The sequence below is a fragment of the Neodiprion fabricii genome, chromosome 4 (genome assembly GCF_021155785.1).
Source record: "Neodiprion fabricii isolate iyNeoFabr1 chromosome 4, iyNeoFabr1.1, whole genome shotgun sequence".
In the NCBI taxonomy this organism is placed as follows: Eukaryota; Metazoa; Arthropoda; class Insecta; order Hymenoptera; family Diprionidae; genus Neodiprion; species Neodiprion fabricii.
Window position 1 is genome coordinate 15,115,194 of NC_060242.1, and position 17,681 is coordinate 15,132,874.

At 41.6% G+C, this 17,681-nt stretch overlaps 1 protein-coding gene and 2 long non-coding RNA genes across 5 annotated transcripts in view; 1 reads left to right on the plus strand and 2 right to left on the minus strand.

Annotated features, from left to right (window-relative positions):
* Positions 1-17,597, plus strand: part of LOC124179668 (cuticlin-4-like) — a 34,185-nt gene extending 16,588 nt beyond the window's left edge. Inside the window, exons 4-9 of the mRNA XM_046564325.1 lie at positions 3,930-4,144; positions 14,508-14,675; positions 14,945-15,150; positions 15,238-15,400; positions 15,530-15,727; positions 15,880-17,597. Coding sequence (XP_046420281.1) covers positions 3,930-4,144; positions 14,508-14,675; positions 14,945-15,150; positions 15,238-15,400; positions 15,530-15,727; positions 15,880-16,083 — 1,154 coding nt within the window. The 3' untranslated portion in view covers positions 16,084-17,597. The remainder of the gene's footprint in view (positions 1-3,929; positions 4,145-14,507; positions 14,676-14,944; positions 15,151-15,237; positions 15,401-15,529; positions 15,728-15,879) is intronic.
* LOC124179682 lies at positions 167-10,540 on the minus strand. Of its 3 annotated transcripts, XR_006870128.1 has the most exons (5): positions 9,984-10,534; positions 9,638-9,881; positions 7,601-7,914; positions 1,179-1,470; positions 167-656 (listed from the first exon to the last, which is right to left on the minus strand). It is a non-coding gene; the product is annotated as an uncharacterized LOC124179682 (long non-coding RNA). The 3 variants fall into 3 exon arrangements; XR_006870126.1 differs by lacking the exons at positions 167-656; positions 1,179-1,470 and adding an exon at positions 6,626-6,640 and having other exon boundaries at positions 6,846-7,914; positions 9,984-10,540; XR_006870127.1 differs by lacking the exons at positions 167-656; positions 1,179-1,470 and having other exon boundaries at positions 7,418-7,914; positions 9,984-10,363; positions 10,450-10,464.
* LOC124179686 lies at positions 11,578-14,590 on the minus strand. Its single transcript, XR_006870133.1, has 3 exons — positions 14,475-14,590; positions 12,847-12,956; positions 11,578-11,922 (listed from the first exon to the last, which is right to left on the minus strand). It is a non-coding gene; the product is annotated as an uncharacterized LOC124179686 (long non-coding RNA).
* Positions 17,598-17,681: the final 84 nt, after the last annotated feature.

Below are 17,681 nucleotides of genomic sequence, written 5' to 3' on the forward strand. Positions count from 1 at the left end.
ACCGCAATCGTATACAAAATTGCATGCAGAAGAAATTCAATCAATGTATTTTGCGTACTACGTGCTTCCTAAAGTTCATACCCTCTATATACATCGTATCTTTAACCGTTACAATAACTCATTAGGAGGAACGGAAGTCGATTTTTAAATTATCAGACGAGTATGATTATATGGAACTACCGTTTTATTACCACGTGATCATGTACGTATCAGGTATAAGTAACTTAACGACAGCATAGTACGTATTATAATACATGTAATATTTCTATGGCGGAAAAGTTCGCGGGATAAAGATGAAAAGAGGAAGAAGAAGGAAGCAAATTTCTTATCCCTTGCTTGCACAGTCATCGGTCATCGATCTTAAACTGCACCGACAATCCGCACCTTAACGTCCCTCCGTTTCAACTCGGATTTCCTCGGGTGATAGGCGCAGTTTAGTCCGTGCGGTCAACGCTGCGGGGTTACTGACCTCTCCGCCTGCACACCTCGTCCCTTTCCATCTCTTCCTCTCTTCATCGCGAATCCTGCGGCTCTTCTCAGGTCCAGCTCTCCGCGTCTTCATTTTTCCCTTCAATTTCTCCGTTCGGTGTTTATTAGAGCTTGGTTGGTTCAACATCTACGTGTTCGACGCTGTGTGATATCCGCAACTTTTTACCCTGCAAGTCATGAAAATTTTACGTATTTATCATCGAACACAAGCGACCGCGACAGGATTACACATATATAGCTTTAAGCCTATGGCATCCCGCAGGGATGGATATAGGTACGTTCATATTCCCCGGTAGTGCAGGAAGCCTGTGCAATGAGGGGAATTAAGGGCCGTCTTCGGAGTCCATCCCGGTCGTCGTCGTCGTTGTTCTCGTCATCGTCGACGGTCTCGAAGTACAAACCGCAGGAGCAGGGTTATTATTCTAGCGGCATATTACACCGCGGGCATGTAGCGCCACGTGCAGCATCGTAGAACCATGACATCATGTATACGAGGTATGCTGCGCCAAGTCTAGCGAGGACAACGACGATTGGTCGCCGTGTCAACCGTTGTATTATATCTCGGTATAATGAGCTGCAAAAGTTCGACTGCGGAACGTCCGAAGCACGGGAGACGGAGGAGGAGGAGGAAGGTGGAAGAGGTCTTGGACTCCGTTGCACGTTGCAGGTATGAGCATACGTATCCTCACCTTGCCCACTACCTTGCATAACTGCTCGTCCTCCGCCCGCTCCACGGCTGTCGCTTGTTAGTTCGTCATGCGGTTCGATTATACGATTACGCGATTACGCGAGAGCTCAGGCCTAGCGGTCCGCCTTACAACTGCACCTCCTGGGCTTCGTCGCGCCCGAAGTAACTCGGTGATTAGCGTTGACGCTGTTACGGGATCCCTGGTAGCACTTTATACGGTTCCGTAGATGAAAAATTTCACAGTTCAGCCTGATACGCGTTTGTGATCGCGGAAATCCGTTTCTCCGAATCTTCTGCCAAAATTTATGAATTATTAAATTTCGAGTACAATGTGAATAATACACCAACGATTTACCGAGACTTCTGTTCACCTAGTACGCTTCCTCCTTATCCTTCTCTCTCTCTCTCTCTCTCTTTTTCTCATATATATATATACCTTAGGGTGGTTGTTATTTGGGGTCAAAATTAATTTTACCCCTTCCGCCCCCCAAATCGGTTTGAAATACGTAAAAAGTAATTCTGTAATTTTTTAAGATTATTAAAAGAACGCTTAACCCTTGACCACACGGGTTGAAGTTTTCTATTTAAAACAACATGGGGTTTACCTGCGTTTGGAGTCACTATTTTACTGTGGGCCTTAATATGTTTGTAATATCCTGAAATTTTCAGAAATTAGTTTACAAGCATGTTGCTACATGGAAAAAATTTCCAAAACCCCTAGCCTCAAAATGTTGTATAACATTATAATAATAATAATAATTAAAAAAAAAAATTTTCTCAATTTTTTTTTATTAATTTGCTTCCTCGTTTTTTTTTTTACAAATGTATTTAAAATAGTGCTAACTATCGTGCTCACGATAGTGCGATTTCGAAAGTTGAATATACGAGAGCTCTATCAATTGAGATAGCACCGAAATATTGTATAATGGAGTGAATTATAGAGCAGCGAGAATATGAATTATTTTCCGACCGATAATGAGCTTGCACCGTGAGTAAAAACCGGCGAAAAAACAATACGAATGCCTCCGGCGTCGCGTCGTGGTCGAGCGAGAAGGACAGGGACTGCTCGCGAATGGGTAAGCGAATATCGAAAAAAATCATCCAGACGCAAAAAAGCAGACAATACTTAAGAATTTGTAACTCGCGTAGAAAATTATTCTATTTTAAATACATTTATAAAAAAAAAAACGAGGAAGCAAATTAAGAAAAAAATTGAGGAAATTTTTTTTTTTTTTTTCAATTATTATTATTATGGTAACATTATACAACATTTTGAGGGTAGGGGTTTCGGAAATTTTTTCCATGTAGCAGCATGCTTGTAAACTAATTTCTGAAAATTTCAGGATTTTATAAACATATTAAGGCCCACAGTAAAATAGTAACTCCAAACGCAGGAAAACCCCATGTGTTTTAAATGGAAAACTTCAACCCCTGAGGTCAAGGGTTAAGTGTTCTTTTAAAAATCTTAAAAAATTACAGCGTTACTTTTAACGTATTTCGAACCGATTTGGGGGGCGGAAGGGGTAAAATTAATTTTGACTCCAAATAACGACCACACTAATATACCTATATCTATTTTCGAGTTCGAGAATACATGCATCTGTAACGGGGAAATTACCAATTATGACGCTACAGGCCTTTCATCCGCCAGCGAAAGTTGTACGTGAGATGTTATACTACATCTTTGAATGGGTTTGAGAGTGTAAGAAAATACCTGTGCAGGTAATTGTAAGTGAAGGTATGTATGTACGTATGTAGGTACGCATATGTATGCGTACGTGGAATGAAATTTCTCTGATTGCAAGCGAGCGAGTGAGACGGTCAGTCAAGTTCAACACTATCTCATCATTGTCTTGGCGTCATGACACTTACCGCGAATCTCCGATATAATTCAACCAACTTCACGCTTATACATTTATTTCTCGTATGGCACTCCTTTTCAGTGATTGTGTGAAAATCCCTCAGAAATCGTAGCGGCGAGAAACAATGAACTTTTATTTTAGGACCTTTGAGGATTTTGCACTCTACGGAACCCCGCAGGAACATGAAGCGAATGATAACCAGCGATCTCGAATCGGGCAGAGCGATATTAACCAACGTGGTTCGTAATATTGTAGCAGCACCTGAAGCTGAGAAAAAGCTGCTGGGTCGTTTCTGAGGCGTGTAAATCATTTTTAACCGTATACATAGCAGGCACATTCGATCATTGGCCTGCAACAGTGAATATCGAGCACCGTTACACATTCTGCTCTGGGTAAAACTACGTAGTCGTTGGTCGGATTGGTCCAGTTTCCTCCAGACGTATCCCGAAAATAAATTCACAATCACGCGCGGTGAAACAAAAGTTGTGAGAAGATTTTGAAAAAATAGTAAAGATTGTGGAGTGCAAGTTGTTGGAAACAAACTAAAATATCTTCCTCTAACGGTTGGATGTATACCCGTACGCTGATTACTTGGATACATTCCTTAGAATTTTTCGGCGGTCATTACGACCGTAACAATCGCGATAGTCGAAGTTTGTTCCTGGCAAAGTTAAGCCGGTTTACGCGGTAATCCCAAAAAACTTAATCTTCGGGACACTGCGGATTGCAAATTTTTCCTTGGCACACATATACTTATACAGTCAGTCGACCTTTCACGCGTTCAAGGTGATTAACCCTTCTCCTCGGTCTCGATTTAATTATCAATTGGTTGCTCATGCCTTATATTATATTGAATATACTTTAATTTCATTATCTTCTTATTCTTCCAGCAACCGTGGCGGTCGCAAGCACGGTGCAGATCGAATGCGCGAGCGAATCAATCATCGTGCATATTTCGACGGAGGGTAACTCCGCGTTTCACGGTCTCGTATATCCACGAGGCCTTTCGAAGAACAGCTCGTGCCTACAGGAATACAGGAGTCAGCCGGCCCCCATCACCTACACCCTGCCCCTTAGGTCGTGCAACACTATGCCGACCGAGCTGGTAAGCCTAATTATAACAAATTAATGGAAACTGGAAAATGACATTCGAAAATCGATCGAAACTACCTGCGAACAATATTTCTATGTGTCTGCAGCGAAGATACAGGGATCGACTTTCTGACTAATCAGTTCATTCTTCGATGCTTGTATCTTTGATTCTTTGAATTACCTATTAATTCAATTAAAATTCATGCTAATTTTTTCTTCGATATTCCCATTTGTCGGTAAAGTTCGGATCACCGAGGAATTACGTGCGTCGGATAAAAAATGCAAACGTGCAAAAAAATCTCACTCGCAGAAAGAGAGAGAATATAATCCGGTGTATACACATACACGAGCAAGGTATGCATAGGTACGGAGAACGGCGTGTAAGTGTACCCATACCAGAAGAGGGCCCGGTCACATAACGGTCCAGTTATGGAAGCGAGGAAGCCATCGCCATCGCCATCAGGTTCGCCGTTTGCACCACCGACGACGACATGGCAGCTGCCATGCCCGTGCATTCGCGTTGTAACAGACCGTTCTCTCCTCGTCGGTTTCGTGCCAATATATGAGGCAGATGTCGACTTTACTATTTCATAATCACGTTACACGGCTACTGGACGTATTGAACACTAAACTCTCCACGCCGGATGTCTGAGTCGCCGATGATGCATTACTCAGAAATCTACAAACCTCGGCATCGAAATTCGAATATTCCCTCAGCTTGGAATTGAGTAACACTCGTCTAGGAGTTACGACACGATGAACCTGCCTTGTTTATTACGCCTATACTTGTTTATTGCGTGAATCAATGGGAATTGGTAATAGTAAATTAACTTTGATAATTTGAAACCCACGCTGACGAGGATAGCCGCGTCCTCATCTTCTTACCGCATCTCCATATGCGTAGGCGCAACGCGTACACTATACAGTACATTGCATGGGGTTTAAATTTAATCCCGTGTCGTTGCCACTATGCAATACTAATCGTACTCGTTGTAACAGGTACCAGAGTATGATAAAAATAAAATCCCGGATCGTAAGTGATGATCTCATTAGCGATATGGATCAAGCAGCATTCGTCAAGACACAATCACAGATGAACAGCAGAAAATTAAAAAACCACACTGATGAATTTCGTGAAACTTGCGCATGATGAACGCGATATTCCACGATTTATGTTGAATTGGGTTAGTCCGCGCATCGCGACTTCCTCGCTTCCGCCTCCACCTTGGCGCTCTGCTTAGACGTGGTCGCGGTCCGCTAAAGAAACCGTTTCATTATTCCACTCTTCCATTCCATTACATTCTCTTGACGACGCCGGCGGGGTTAGTCTTTCCATTCCGTAGTTGTCTCACGCGAAGTTGAGTAACGGCGTTTATGTCATTTGTATGCAACTATTTAAACCGCAACGAGTACCATCTAGGGTATAAAGTACCGACTGCGTACCTAGATACTTTATGGTAGATCTGCGGCCCTCCATCGATTCGTCCCTCGGTCAGAATTTAATCACAATTACTTAGTAAAACTTATCCACGCTTAGATGTATGATCTACGAGTAGATCGAGAATCTGTAACTTGTATAACAGCACCCACATCAGCGTAGGTGGCTCTAAGGTCGACGGGTAAATTATTATATCGCGCGTACATGAAAATACCCACCACCTACGGTTCCATACTCGCTCTCGCCCGATGCGCCCACAGCTCAAGTTGAAAAACAAAATGAACAACAGAAGACACAGAAAACAGTCCTGAACACCGCATATATTACCGTGAAAGTCCTTCTCCCAGAGGTCAAAGACTTTCCGCGAGGTCGTTTTTGTGACTATAATGATGTATCGATCGATCAATCTTCTTCCGCGTCACATTTTCGATTTTTGCACGCGGAGATATTAAAATTATACGGGATTTGATCTAACGAAGGATTACAGCGTAGAGAAAGAGATTATCTTGACTGACAACTTTGTAAAATACCACTACGCCCACGCGTTATTACTCAACCTTAAAATTCTACAGAAAAAAACCAGACACTTCATGAACCATTGTTCACTCTTTTTTTACACACGTTTGCTCTGGCAACAGGCCAATTGGCTTGATTATTGGTTATTGACAAGAACGATGTTTCGTGAACGAAGTAAATATTTAATCCAAAGAACAAAAAGAGGAGATCAAATATCGCAACTCTAAAGACAAGAGAACCTTTGATACTTCAAGGTACTCCTAATAGAATTCAAATGATCTTTCCTAATATTCTGGTATCTTATACTGGTATATACGAGCTGATTAACAATAAGTTTGATGAACACGTGTGTGTAATTATACATAAACAGTGTCGGTATGTATGTACGTTAATACTCGCCAAGTGCCATTTTACGCAATTGCGTAAGCTTACAAGCACACACGTGTTCACGCGGACGTGTATAATAGTATTATCGTCTATTGTTTTCCTTCGTCGAAGTTGCGTTATTCCCAGTTGAATCATCAACAGCCCCTCCTGATCTGTCTAGCGATGAAACTGCGACGAAGTGAGTATTATTTGTTACTAAGAAAAAAAATTGGTGAAATATTGTCGCAAAGAGGCTCTCATCATCGTCATTGTCATCATGCCCAAATGCCGTGTGAGGGAACCGGAGCTATCTGTTAAAATTTGGACGAATGAACGCTTGAAACTTTACAATTCGCAGCCTAGGATTAGTCATCGACGACGGGGAAAAGGATACTCGGCCCTGAGCCTTCGTCGTGGGCTGCGCAGCCGTAGCTGACAATGAGTTGGCAATCACCTGATCGGAGTCTTGACTCGGCCGAATTACAAAAGTAAAAGTTGCCGCCAGAGCCGATAAAAATACCATTTGGTGAACGCGTGAGAGTTACAAAGCTTTGTGATACCTAACGAGACAGAATAAATTCGCAATGTCGTATAAGCGAGAGGCGCTAAATTTTTGACAACTAAAAAATTCTCCCGGTCGTCTCTCTCCGTAAATGGCGCGTGGTGTTGGAGTCGTGTGGTGAAAACTACCCACGCTGAAACTCGTTTGACTTCTCTCCTTAAAGCGTACCTCGGATGTGTGCATGTACAATCCTGCCGATAGTGGCTCTACGGTTGCGTCGGCGAGCGAAACCCGCACCGCAACGCGCTAAACCTACGACTCTCCTGCGATTCGCCAAGGTCGCTCGAAGGACCGCGACCAGACCGCGGACCGGATACCTGGAGAACGCTGAGAATCGATTCATCGGCTATTTCGAGCTATGCTCTCGCGCGATGCTTGCGATCATACCTGTGCGCTCATACTGAGAAATTCATTTTTCTCGCTCATCCCAGCTCAAGAATTTACTTTTAATGATTATTATTTACACGTTAAACCTATAGGCATATTAATGCCATAGAGGTCGAGGATTCGTACATCGAAATTGTTTTCGAAGTCCGGCAAATACGGCGACGAAAAATATTACCAAGAATTCATTAATTCTTGCTAACCTTCGACGTTCCGACTACTTTTGTCTTCTTTTTCGTTTTAACGACTCGGTCCCCCACGTAAACCGTATTTGTTTTCTCAGCTCTCGTGGGATGGCTTCGAAGCCGAGCCTGCAAGTGACTTGACCAAAGTGAAAGTGAAATTTCGGAACGACGTCTCTTCGTAGGCACAGGACGAGGTGGCATAGCGAGGGGCATCTTTGTCCGGCGGTTCTTGACTCTCTGTCCGACTAACTCTCCTTTGTAGGCTCATCGTCAGCAAGTCCGTCCGTAGCTCGCTCGCTCACTCGCTCGAGAGAGTTTCTTCCCAAATATATCTACGGCACACAGAAAGCGATAATTAATATGCATACATGGATACCTATACTCGGTTAAACTTACAGGTATATAGCTAGAAAGTTACGAAATTGTGTGGACAGATTATGGGAATTTACATCAAAATATTTTGTATTGATGATTCAATATAAAAACAAAACAAGTATTCCATGAGCGTGAAATACGGAATAGGATGAAATTGCGGACCGGAAAAATCCCTGAGTAGATGATGTTTGTCCGTGCGGTCAAGTTACAGACTGAAATCTTGTTAAAAAACATCAGATCCCCGTTACTTGCGGTATGCTTTCACACGCGCTTTCTCAATTGCATACAAAAATCATCGACTGATTCCTTTCCTTTTTCAACGGCATGCAATATATCCGACGCTTGTAAACTCGTAATACAGTATATAAAATTTTAGGATTTTCGTTAAAAAATTATATCTCGTATTAGGTATAACCGCGAAAAGAGAATACGAGGAAGTACTTGTATCCTATCCTCTTCGCGATACGTTTAGACATAAAAGGTACATCATTCGGCTGTATGGGTGTAATATATCCGTACTCACTGACTATCACCTATCAGCTTCTTCCCGAAATTTTTAAGCAATTCTGCAGTTGCTATGGTCATTTGACCTTTGCATGGGTTTAACAACCCGATAAAAAGATTCATTTCGTTCTGCGGGTAGGTGTTTTCCTACAGTGAAGTGGAACGAAAGACCGTACGTACGTTATTATACATACAGGCATAAGTGCGCACATGAATAGGCGTATAATATATGTTAAGATGCGTATGCGCAGTGTTCCGTAAGTTACCATAGGCAAAATAGGACGCTTTTCGCCCCGCAGCGCGGAATATGTTAGTATGTACAGCACAAACGTTCTGCAGCTCAATACTCCCGTATTTCGCGAATCGTCGGCCAACTCTGCATGCGGGCGAATGCAAAGTCAGATCGCGAAGGTCAGGCCTGAGGTTCATCCGCGATAACATGAATTTTATTTCGTTTCTTCGTTCACGGATTCTACTGTTCAAATTACGGCAGCCCATCTGTTTTCTGTAAAACAAAAAGGCGATTTACTGCCGTTAATACATACCACCACCACAGATGGAAATGATCTGTGGGAAACATCCCGATTCTTTGGTAAAACGCCCTATCAGCCCCTGGACGCTCAGCACAGCCGTTTTCCAATGCGTGCGATCTTTAAGGCTCATAATTTACCGTGCGAGGAGCAAATCGAGCTACGTAAACGAGTAAATTGACGGTCAGTACCGTGACTCTACCACAGTTAAGTAGTAGATTCGCAAGTTTAGTCGATATAATAACAGCCGTGGAAACTGGATGCGACCTTTTTTCGTTTTAAAGATGCAGTTTAAACCGCGACTAACGATCATTATGTTTGACCTGCTATACCTAATAAATCAAAAACACTTCCAATGCATTCACAACCTGCGATCAGAATTTAGGAAAAAGACAAGAGTCCGTTAGACGTTACAGCCAAGTTCAATATCGCAGTGAGTTACACTCAAATCAGATCTGCATAAAGTTTTGAATACCGACGAGATGACAGCGAATAAGAACTAAGTTATTACAATCTTCACGGCGCGGCAGTTATGATCGTCGTTTCACGGTTAATGTACAACACAAAAGTGATGCGTGTACATGTGTAAAACGTTGAAAATACTTCCAACCAGTTCTGCCTTAGTGTTCGCAATATTTGCACCTACGTCCGTGGCACAGGCAGCGGGAGTACAGGAGGGATGTTCTTCGACGCGAACCTGCAGTAGGACCGGTCCCTCGAGAATCTCGCCACCTTTGTCTCCCCCTACATGGCTCCTTATTATTTTCTTCCCTCTTTCTCGTCGACTCGACAATAAGGCCAATAAAGGGACCGACGGCGACGTGACGCGTTCCTCGGTGACGTCAGCGTGTGTGGCGAATCGTTCGTCGTAGAAGGTACAGCTGCTCTTTCTGTGGGACATAATCACCGTTAAATAACCATAAGATAAACTCGGATAATGGTGAATTAGTTAAAAGAGGGCGGGGAAAATTACAACTATACAGAAAACGGACCTCGTCGTCAAGGATACAACCGAGTCAGGATTCTGGAGGATATACAGGGTCGAACAAAGGTTACAGCCGTGTATAACGCGCGTAGTAAGGAATTGAGGAGTAGATACATCGGCAGTCTAATCGTCCCCACATAAACATCCTTTAAACTTGCGACGTCAAGGTCGCATTCCTCCTCAATCCTAGAGTGCCTGGGACCTGCGAGACACTGTCACAAGCCCGGTCTTCCGAACCGGCTCAACGACTGTTTGTCGCCTGCTCCGCGTAATCTTCGCAAACGAGTCTCGCACCGGCCAGGGGGCAAATCCTTCTCCGTTTGCGGTATAACATAAGAAGTCGTAGGCGTATATTTAACGGCTGGGATGCCAGATTATCTTCTGGATCTACGCGATTCCATATATTGCTGATGGTTTACGTTACATTATTATACATATACGTACATGAAGATCGCATATCAAGCGCGTCATACCTAATCGCTTATACGTGTTACATAAGCTGAGATTGTCCTTCAGGAAGTACCTGACACGTAACATTTGCACGAGTACGATAAATATTAACTATGCGGTTTCCGAGTCAAGTACGTCGGGATTTGTCGTGTATAAAGAACTCCGAAGATAGACGCGCGTCATCGCTATACCTCTATACATACGTACGTTATAGGTAAAAATTTATTTTTGTCATCTTCTTTTTCGACTCTAGATAAGATCATGCAACAGCAGCAGCACGGCAGCGGTTACAGCAACGTTTTACCGAGGCCTCAAGGTCTTTCCTTGAATGTCGAGTTTCACTAATCATTGGTTGGAGAATGAATGTTGGATGTTGTTGTTAAAAACAGGCATAGTTAAACGGTACGCGCAGTTACGTACATCTTCGATTCTATAAAACGTATCCGCCTGTATGTGTGCACATAATACATGATGTCTCGCTTCCATAGGCACGGGACTGTCAAGCCGCGGCATTAGCACTTTTCTTAATTCTTTTATTTATTTTTTATTCCTCGTCCACCTATGACGAACGATAATTAACGTTACGTCGATGCGGATGTATAATATCATCTTCGTGATGTCTCTAACGGGAACGAGGCTGTGCAATTTGTCCGTGTCCGGCTGCTGCTGCTCCAGCTGTTTGGACATAGTCATCTCCGTATAGCTATGATATATATTTATTACAGTATGCATAATCCCGATGAAATTCGAGAGAGGTATAAGTAGAAACCAACATGTTTTCGATAAAATACCTCTGTAGAATAAATCAATCAACAGGACTGTCGGGTTTTTCCATATTCAAAAATGATGTTATTTTTACTCTTCTTTCATTTGACAATTGAAAAAACTTCTCGACGGGATCTCGAGTGACTGAAGGAGAGAAAGAAGAGGCGGAGGAAAAAGCGTGGGTTTAGAAATACGTGGGAGATGTAGAGGAAATTGGCTTCTCGCCGGCACATAAGATCGGGAATCACGTAATGCTTGCTGAATATCTTGATCGTATAATTCGTTTTAAATACACACACACTCACACACACATACGTGCACACACCTACGTGTGCATATCTTTGACAGTGTGCGCTGTACCCGAAGAGTTTTGTGCGGGGTATAAAATCACTTATCGTTAGTGCCGAAGAAGCGGAAACGCGATCTGCGGCCGCATACGATGCAAAGTAAATCTATCCGTACGTACTTGCCCGTAGGTGTGTATTATACCGGTCCGTACTGTACGATATACTTACCACCCTGTAACGTGGGTGTTGATACGATATACAGTATGTATGTATGTGTGCAGGACTGGATATAGGTACAGCTCCAAGTATGCAGCCGCACGGACGAGAATCCTATCCTTAGCCGTCGAGTACCGCGGGCGATGCACTCGCGATTGCAAATATCCTTGCTGAGGACGGTCTGGTGGAGGCTCCTGCTGCATGGGCGAAGGTCGTTGCCAGGAACACCTATATATATAACTTACAGCTTATTATTTCCCCGTATACTGGTCGAGGCGGATGGTTTTTTTAGCTAACGCGGGATGCGGACGCCTACTCACCATGATCGCCTTCTAAGAATCTTTACGGGGGAAAAAGCGTTGCTTGTTCTTGGTAGAAAGGTACCCGCAGATTATTGCGCGATTTCACCTTAATCGCGAGGGGGCGGAAAAACGCCGTTCAAATGACGCGATTTCTGATTCTCATATGATGATCGAAGTGCACTGAACGAAATTTATCGTCCGGAATGGCAGTGCAAAACTTTCTCGGAGAAATGATTGAAAATAATACTTATTTTTTATGATATGAAAGTAAATTTCGTACAAGAAACTATGTTAATGAGTTACAGTAATAATATTAATAATAATGGATGTGAAAACAACAGCAGCAACAAATATGCAATAGAAAGAGAAATTGCTAATTAATATACAACTTCATCAAACCGACCACATAACAATAGAATCAAAACAAAAAGGAAATAGAGTCCTTGTATGAAATTTCTCTGGATATACAACCTTCCGTTTTTAGAAGGGACTATTCGTGTGGTCCTTATCGCAAGCATTTGACACTATAGATGTACCTCAGATATTCGCATAAGATAATATTTGTATATGCTAATTTCTGGAGCCATAAATATCGAATACCCACACACTTTCAAGTCCTAATTTACAAGAGAACGATTAACGGGCCTGGGTCCTTGACGGATTGTGCCGTTTAACTCGAATCATACGTAGGAGGTACAAGATATATTTTTTAACAATATTATGCGAAGAAAAAAAAAAGAAACCGAAAGTTTTCGCGAAAGTTGCACGGGTGACTGCGAAATTACATTGAAATCGGAAGGCCTTGCTATGTGCAAACAGATAAAAAAAGGCAACGAAATCGTATGTTTACCGAAATTTGAGGCCGGGACTGTAGAATCGGAGAGCTGTTATTTGTTGAAGGTGGTCCGGAGAGGCCGGATCCCAACCTCTGAGCTGCCTCGACTGACCGGACATCGAACCCTGCAAGAAATGCAACAACAGATATAACCGAGATATACATATACCAGTGCATACCTGCGTAATGCATATGGACATAGATGTAATGTGCCGGCAGAACCGTGAGCCGGTAATTGATCCTTGTTTCACATCCCGTTTATCGTCTACCGAAGACCCTGCAAGCGCCCGTTTTTTCGCGAAGTAAGGGGGCTAAAGTTTGGAAGCATATTGAAGTTAGTAACGTTATCGTAACCATTCATGGTGAGGAAAAACCGTTACTTCGCGATTTTTGAATTGCCTGAAATTCAGTAAACCGTAATAAAACAAAACACACTCATATTTCGAAATCTTAGTTCTTTATAAATCATTGTAAAATTAAGAAAATAGTGATGTTTCGTTACGATAATGTTACTAACTTTCCAAGTATGTAGTTTGGAAGCTTGTGCGGGCATTCACAAATTGAAATTTAGTTTGCAACGTTGGCGAATACGTCGGATTTACCTCGTTTGGCAAAGCTAACTCGGAATGATTTTTTCCGAAATAAGGCGTGCCAGAGCAGGACAGAGTCCGTACGAAAATCAAGCGCGTGCTAACGTACATACGTGTTTGAATGTGTCATTTGTGTTACACACACATATTGAATTCTTAGCGAGCGCGTTTATACGACTCCTCACGGGAACGTGACCGCGTTTCGAATGAAGCCTTAATCGATGCAGAGAAGACAGTCGCGAGGAGATAGCCGTACAATTCCGCTCAACAGTCATGCAAAAATGTGTTGGATTCTCTTGAAAAAAACAACGCAAAAAAGAGAATATGTGTCAATTAGATTCGCAGGTGGCATTCCTCGGTGCCCCGGGACCAGACGAAGAACCGCCGACACAATACGAGAAGAGGGAATAGAGTCGAGAAAATAAATACCGTACAGAGTTTACCGACATGCAGAGTTAACGTCGCATCCATACATACGAGTACACATACATGCACACGTAACAGCTGTTTATACTGTTACGATATGAATGAATAGCCGCGATGGCTTACAATTAGGGCATTCCTTACTCAACGCTGTACGAAAAAGCCTTGTAACGCGTTACGCAACCCGCGGAGAACAAGGATACTATATACTCTTCAATTCACCAATTGTCTCTCTTTTTTCCCTACATATGTACTCTAAACACTGTGCTGCGGATATTAGGTAGTCAGAGTGGCAATTATCTGTAATGCCTAATTAGCACTGTGACCGTATTCCGTCCATTTATATCGGAATTTTTCATTATCCTATGATACAAGTAGTTGAAGGTGCAACGACATAAGAAACTAGCCCACTTTTAATTAAACCTTGCTCAGTCTAATACTGACCTGGGCGATGTTTCGGTGAGTCTAATTTCCGATTTCTAATGATACTGCGATGTCTACGTCATCACGATTTTGGATATTGCAAGAAAAAAACAATTATTGACTACAATTACGTCATTCGGTCGTTCCGAACGCGACCAAATTTCAATTGTGTTCATATTTATTTTCGACATTTTCGAATCACCTCACCTAATGATATTCAAATATATTTGGCTTTTTCAGGATGACGGTGGAATCGAATACTTCAACACAATAGTCGTCCAGCCTCACCTCAAATTAGTCACAAATCAGGGGAGAGGTTTTCACGTGAGATGCCGCTATCAAACTAGGGATAAAATTGTTACAAACGACAACACGCACGTCGCGATGTTACAGTCGCTTCCGCTTCAGGTAATTCAACGCCAACCAACGGTACACTACCTTGGGAGGTGTACATACATAGCAATTTTAATTGAAGAGACGCTACACTTTTAGACCATAATACAGTCTTCCTGTAATTTTTTTGGCTTACACCATAAAGAGTTTTGGGAAGAACGTAAATATATTCTCGATGGAATATATTTAACAATTAAAATCCGTTAAGTATTAAAGAATAAATAACAATCATGGCCTACAATAACAGCATATTAAAAATACTTGTTATTCACCACCATCTTTAGGCAACTGCACCGATGCCTGGCTGCACAATGAAAATTTTCAGCGGAGATCCGACGCAGCACCAAGTCGCAGAGAATGTGAAGATAGGAGACCCGTTGACTCTGGTTATCAGCATTGACACCCAGGAGATGTACGGCTTGAGGATATCAGATTGCCTCGTCCGGGATGGCTTTGGCTGGGGTGAACAGCGGCTGATAAATGACGAAGGGTACGGGGCAGTAAATTGTGTGGCATACTGTACTATATGAACAGATAGTTAAACTGTGTTCTAAAATTTCTCTTATTCAACTTCCAGCTGTCCAGTGGATAAGGAAATAATGGATCAATTCACCTACAGCGAGGACAAAACTAAGGCACAGGTAAACTTCCAGGCTCACAAATTTCCATACATAGCCAGTGTCTATTACCAGTGCAACGTTCAGCTCTGCGTTAAATTAGGAAGCGGATGTGAGAATACGGTAAATATGATAATTGTTTTCTCAACTGAAATAATATTGAAATTACGTGCATTATTGAGGTTTATTAATTATGTAACGTCGATAGTTTTCAAACATTGGAATATGAAGTTCTCACATCTTTTTCAATAGCCACCGTCGTGCAACAGCAAAGGAAGACGGCGCAGGGATTTGCCAAGCAATAAGTCGAAGGGTGATACTAATACGGCGGAAGGCTTACCTGAAGGTGAAACACCGGCTACGATCGAAGTCTTTAGTGGACTTTATGTGAACGAAGCTTCAGACACCACTTCAAAGTCGGATTACTTCAATGAAGTCTCTAAAGAAAGGGTATAAGACATTTACATGAGTATTCGATAATGTACTCAATTATTACAGAGTACATTATCAAAGCAAAAGAGTAGATTGCTATATTTCTTTACCTGAAAAGTTTTTATTCTCTGCTGTAATCTACACGTCGAATAATTATTTCCTCCTTACAGACTATAGATGATCCGAACAGCATATGCATATCGCAGAGGAGCTTCGCAATTGGGATAGCAATAGCTGGATTGATCCTGATGTTGGCGGTGGTTGCTGCGATTCTGGTTCTCTTAGCAAGGCGGCGGCACAAGAGTATTTCAACAACAGGATCATCGATCTATAGCGGCCCTTACACAAACACTGCCTACAGTCATAGCAGTTAAGCTGTTGTAGTTTTACGGGATGTTACTCATATCGAATAGGCAGTATTTTTGGTTTGTTTTGAATACTATGTCTTTGGGGGCGAAATCAAAGTTCAAAAAGTTACTATATGTATATATAGCAATGGATTTAAGAAAGACAATCTCAACGTTTGCTGAACTTCTTATTTTCCGGCAGTACTTTGAAATGTGAGGCTACCAAATCTTGGTGCCTCGATGCTCCATCTTGTCAAAGTATATTATATAAAAATAATAAATGGAACAGTTGAATAATTTGGACTGGTACTTCGGCTACAGTGCTTGTTCAATATTATCATCAACACAAGAACGTATAAGTGGGAAATGAAATTAATTTTAATATGTGGGCTAAGAATAAGTATCCATTGTTCGTCTCTAGCTATCCATGCGTCGTATACTAGCCCGATATACACGCTCCTAATCCAACAATTAACTTTTCAAAGTACTAAAACTGCACTCACACAGATGAACACAAACAAAACATAAACATTCCTCCCGTATTAGCCGTCCATTAAAAAGTAATATTTATAATTTATAGCAATTAGTACGATAATTATATACGAGTAATTCACCTGCTGGCTTATCTGGCAAGAGTCAACTATTTCCTAGATTGTTTACAAAGCTCGTGACTAAATCAAACTTTTCAATGATAAGGCCATCAATATTCCTTGTTGGTTGCATTTTTGCACTTTTTGTTTCCTTAATATTACGATACGTTTGTTTATCGTACAGCTATATTATGTGATTGACAAAAACACACAGTTTCTAGAGGTAGCTACGAGAGACGGTCATTATTTGTTGCAGGAAATACAGTGTAAAGATTTTTTAACAATTCAAGTTGTTAGCTGAAAGCAAGGATATCGCATTTTTATCCTCGTGTTATTAAATTTGTATCAACCACCGGTGTCTCGCAATCACCTCTTACCGTCAACTATATATACTATATGAAATCTGTTATGAACAGAAAACGACAATCAGCTGCTACTTAGTCTTAACTCAGAGTATATTTACTTAGAGTATAATCCAATAACGCTTATTCATTTAATATTAACTAGGTAAATAAAATCAAGGTGCTGCCCTTGTGTTACTGCTCTTGTAATGGATCTACGGATTTTCAATGGCCAATTACTCGACTAGTTGTAAGTCGATAATGATCCTACATATTGAAAGCTGCATAACGCAAGAGTCTTAACATTAATCCAGCTAAAACAAAGCTAGGCGTATAAAATATCTATAACTAAATTAAAATTAGGGAAAAAAATCGCTGTGCATGAAAGCAGTCGAATAACTGGGTCTAATTCGGTGGTGGGTATATGATTAAAACATCGAAGCAAAAATTGAAAACGATAAAAAAAAAATTAAAAAACCATGAGCGTAATAGATCATGAAAATCGCTGGAATGCTTATACGATGTTCCGATTCAAAAAACGAATGCTAGATAAGAATTGCACAAACGTTTATGCTACGAAGAAAAGTTTCCGGCCAATATATTTCTCAGATATCATAAGAAAAAGGAGATAATTAGAACTTTAAAAAGGGGAAGAGAACCTGACCACATGAGGTATATCGAAGAAAACGACTTA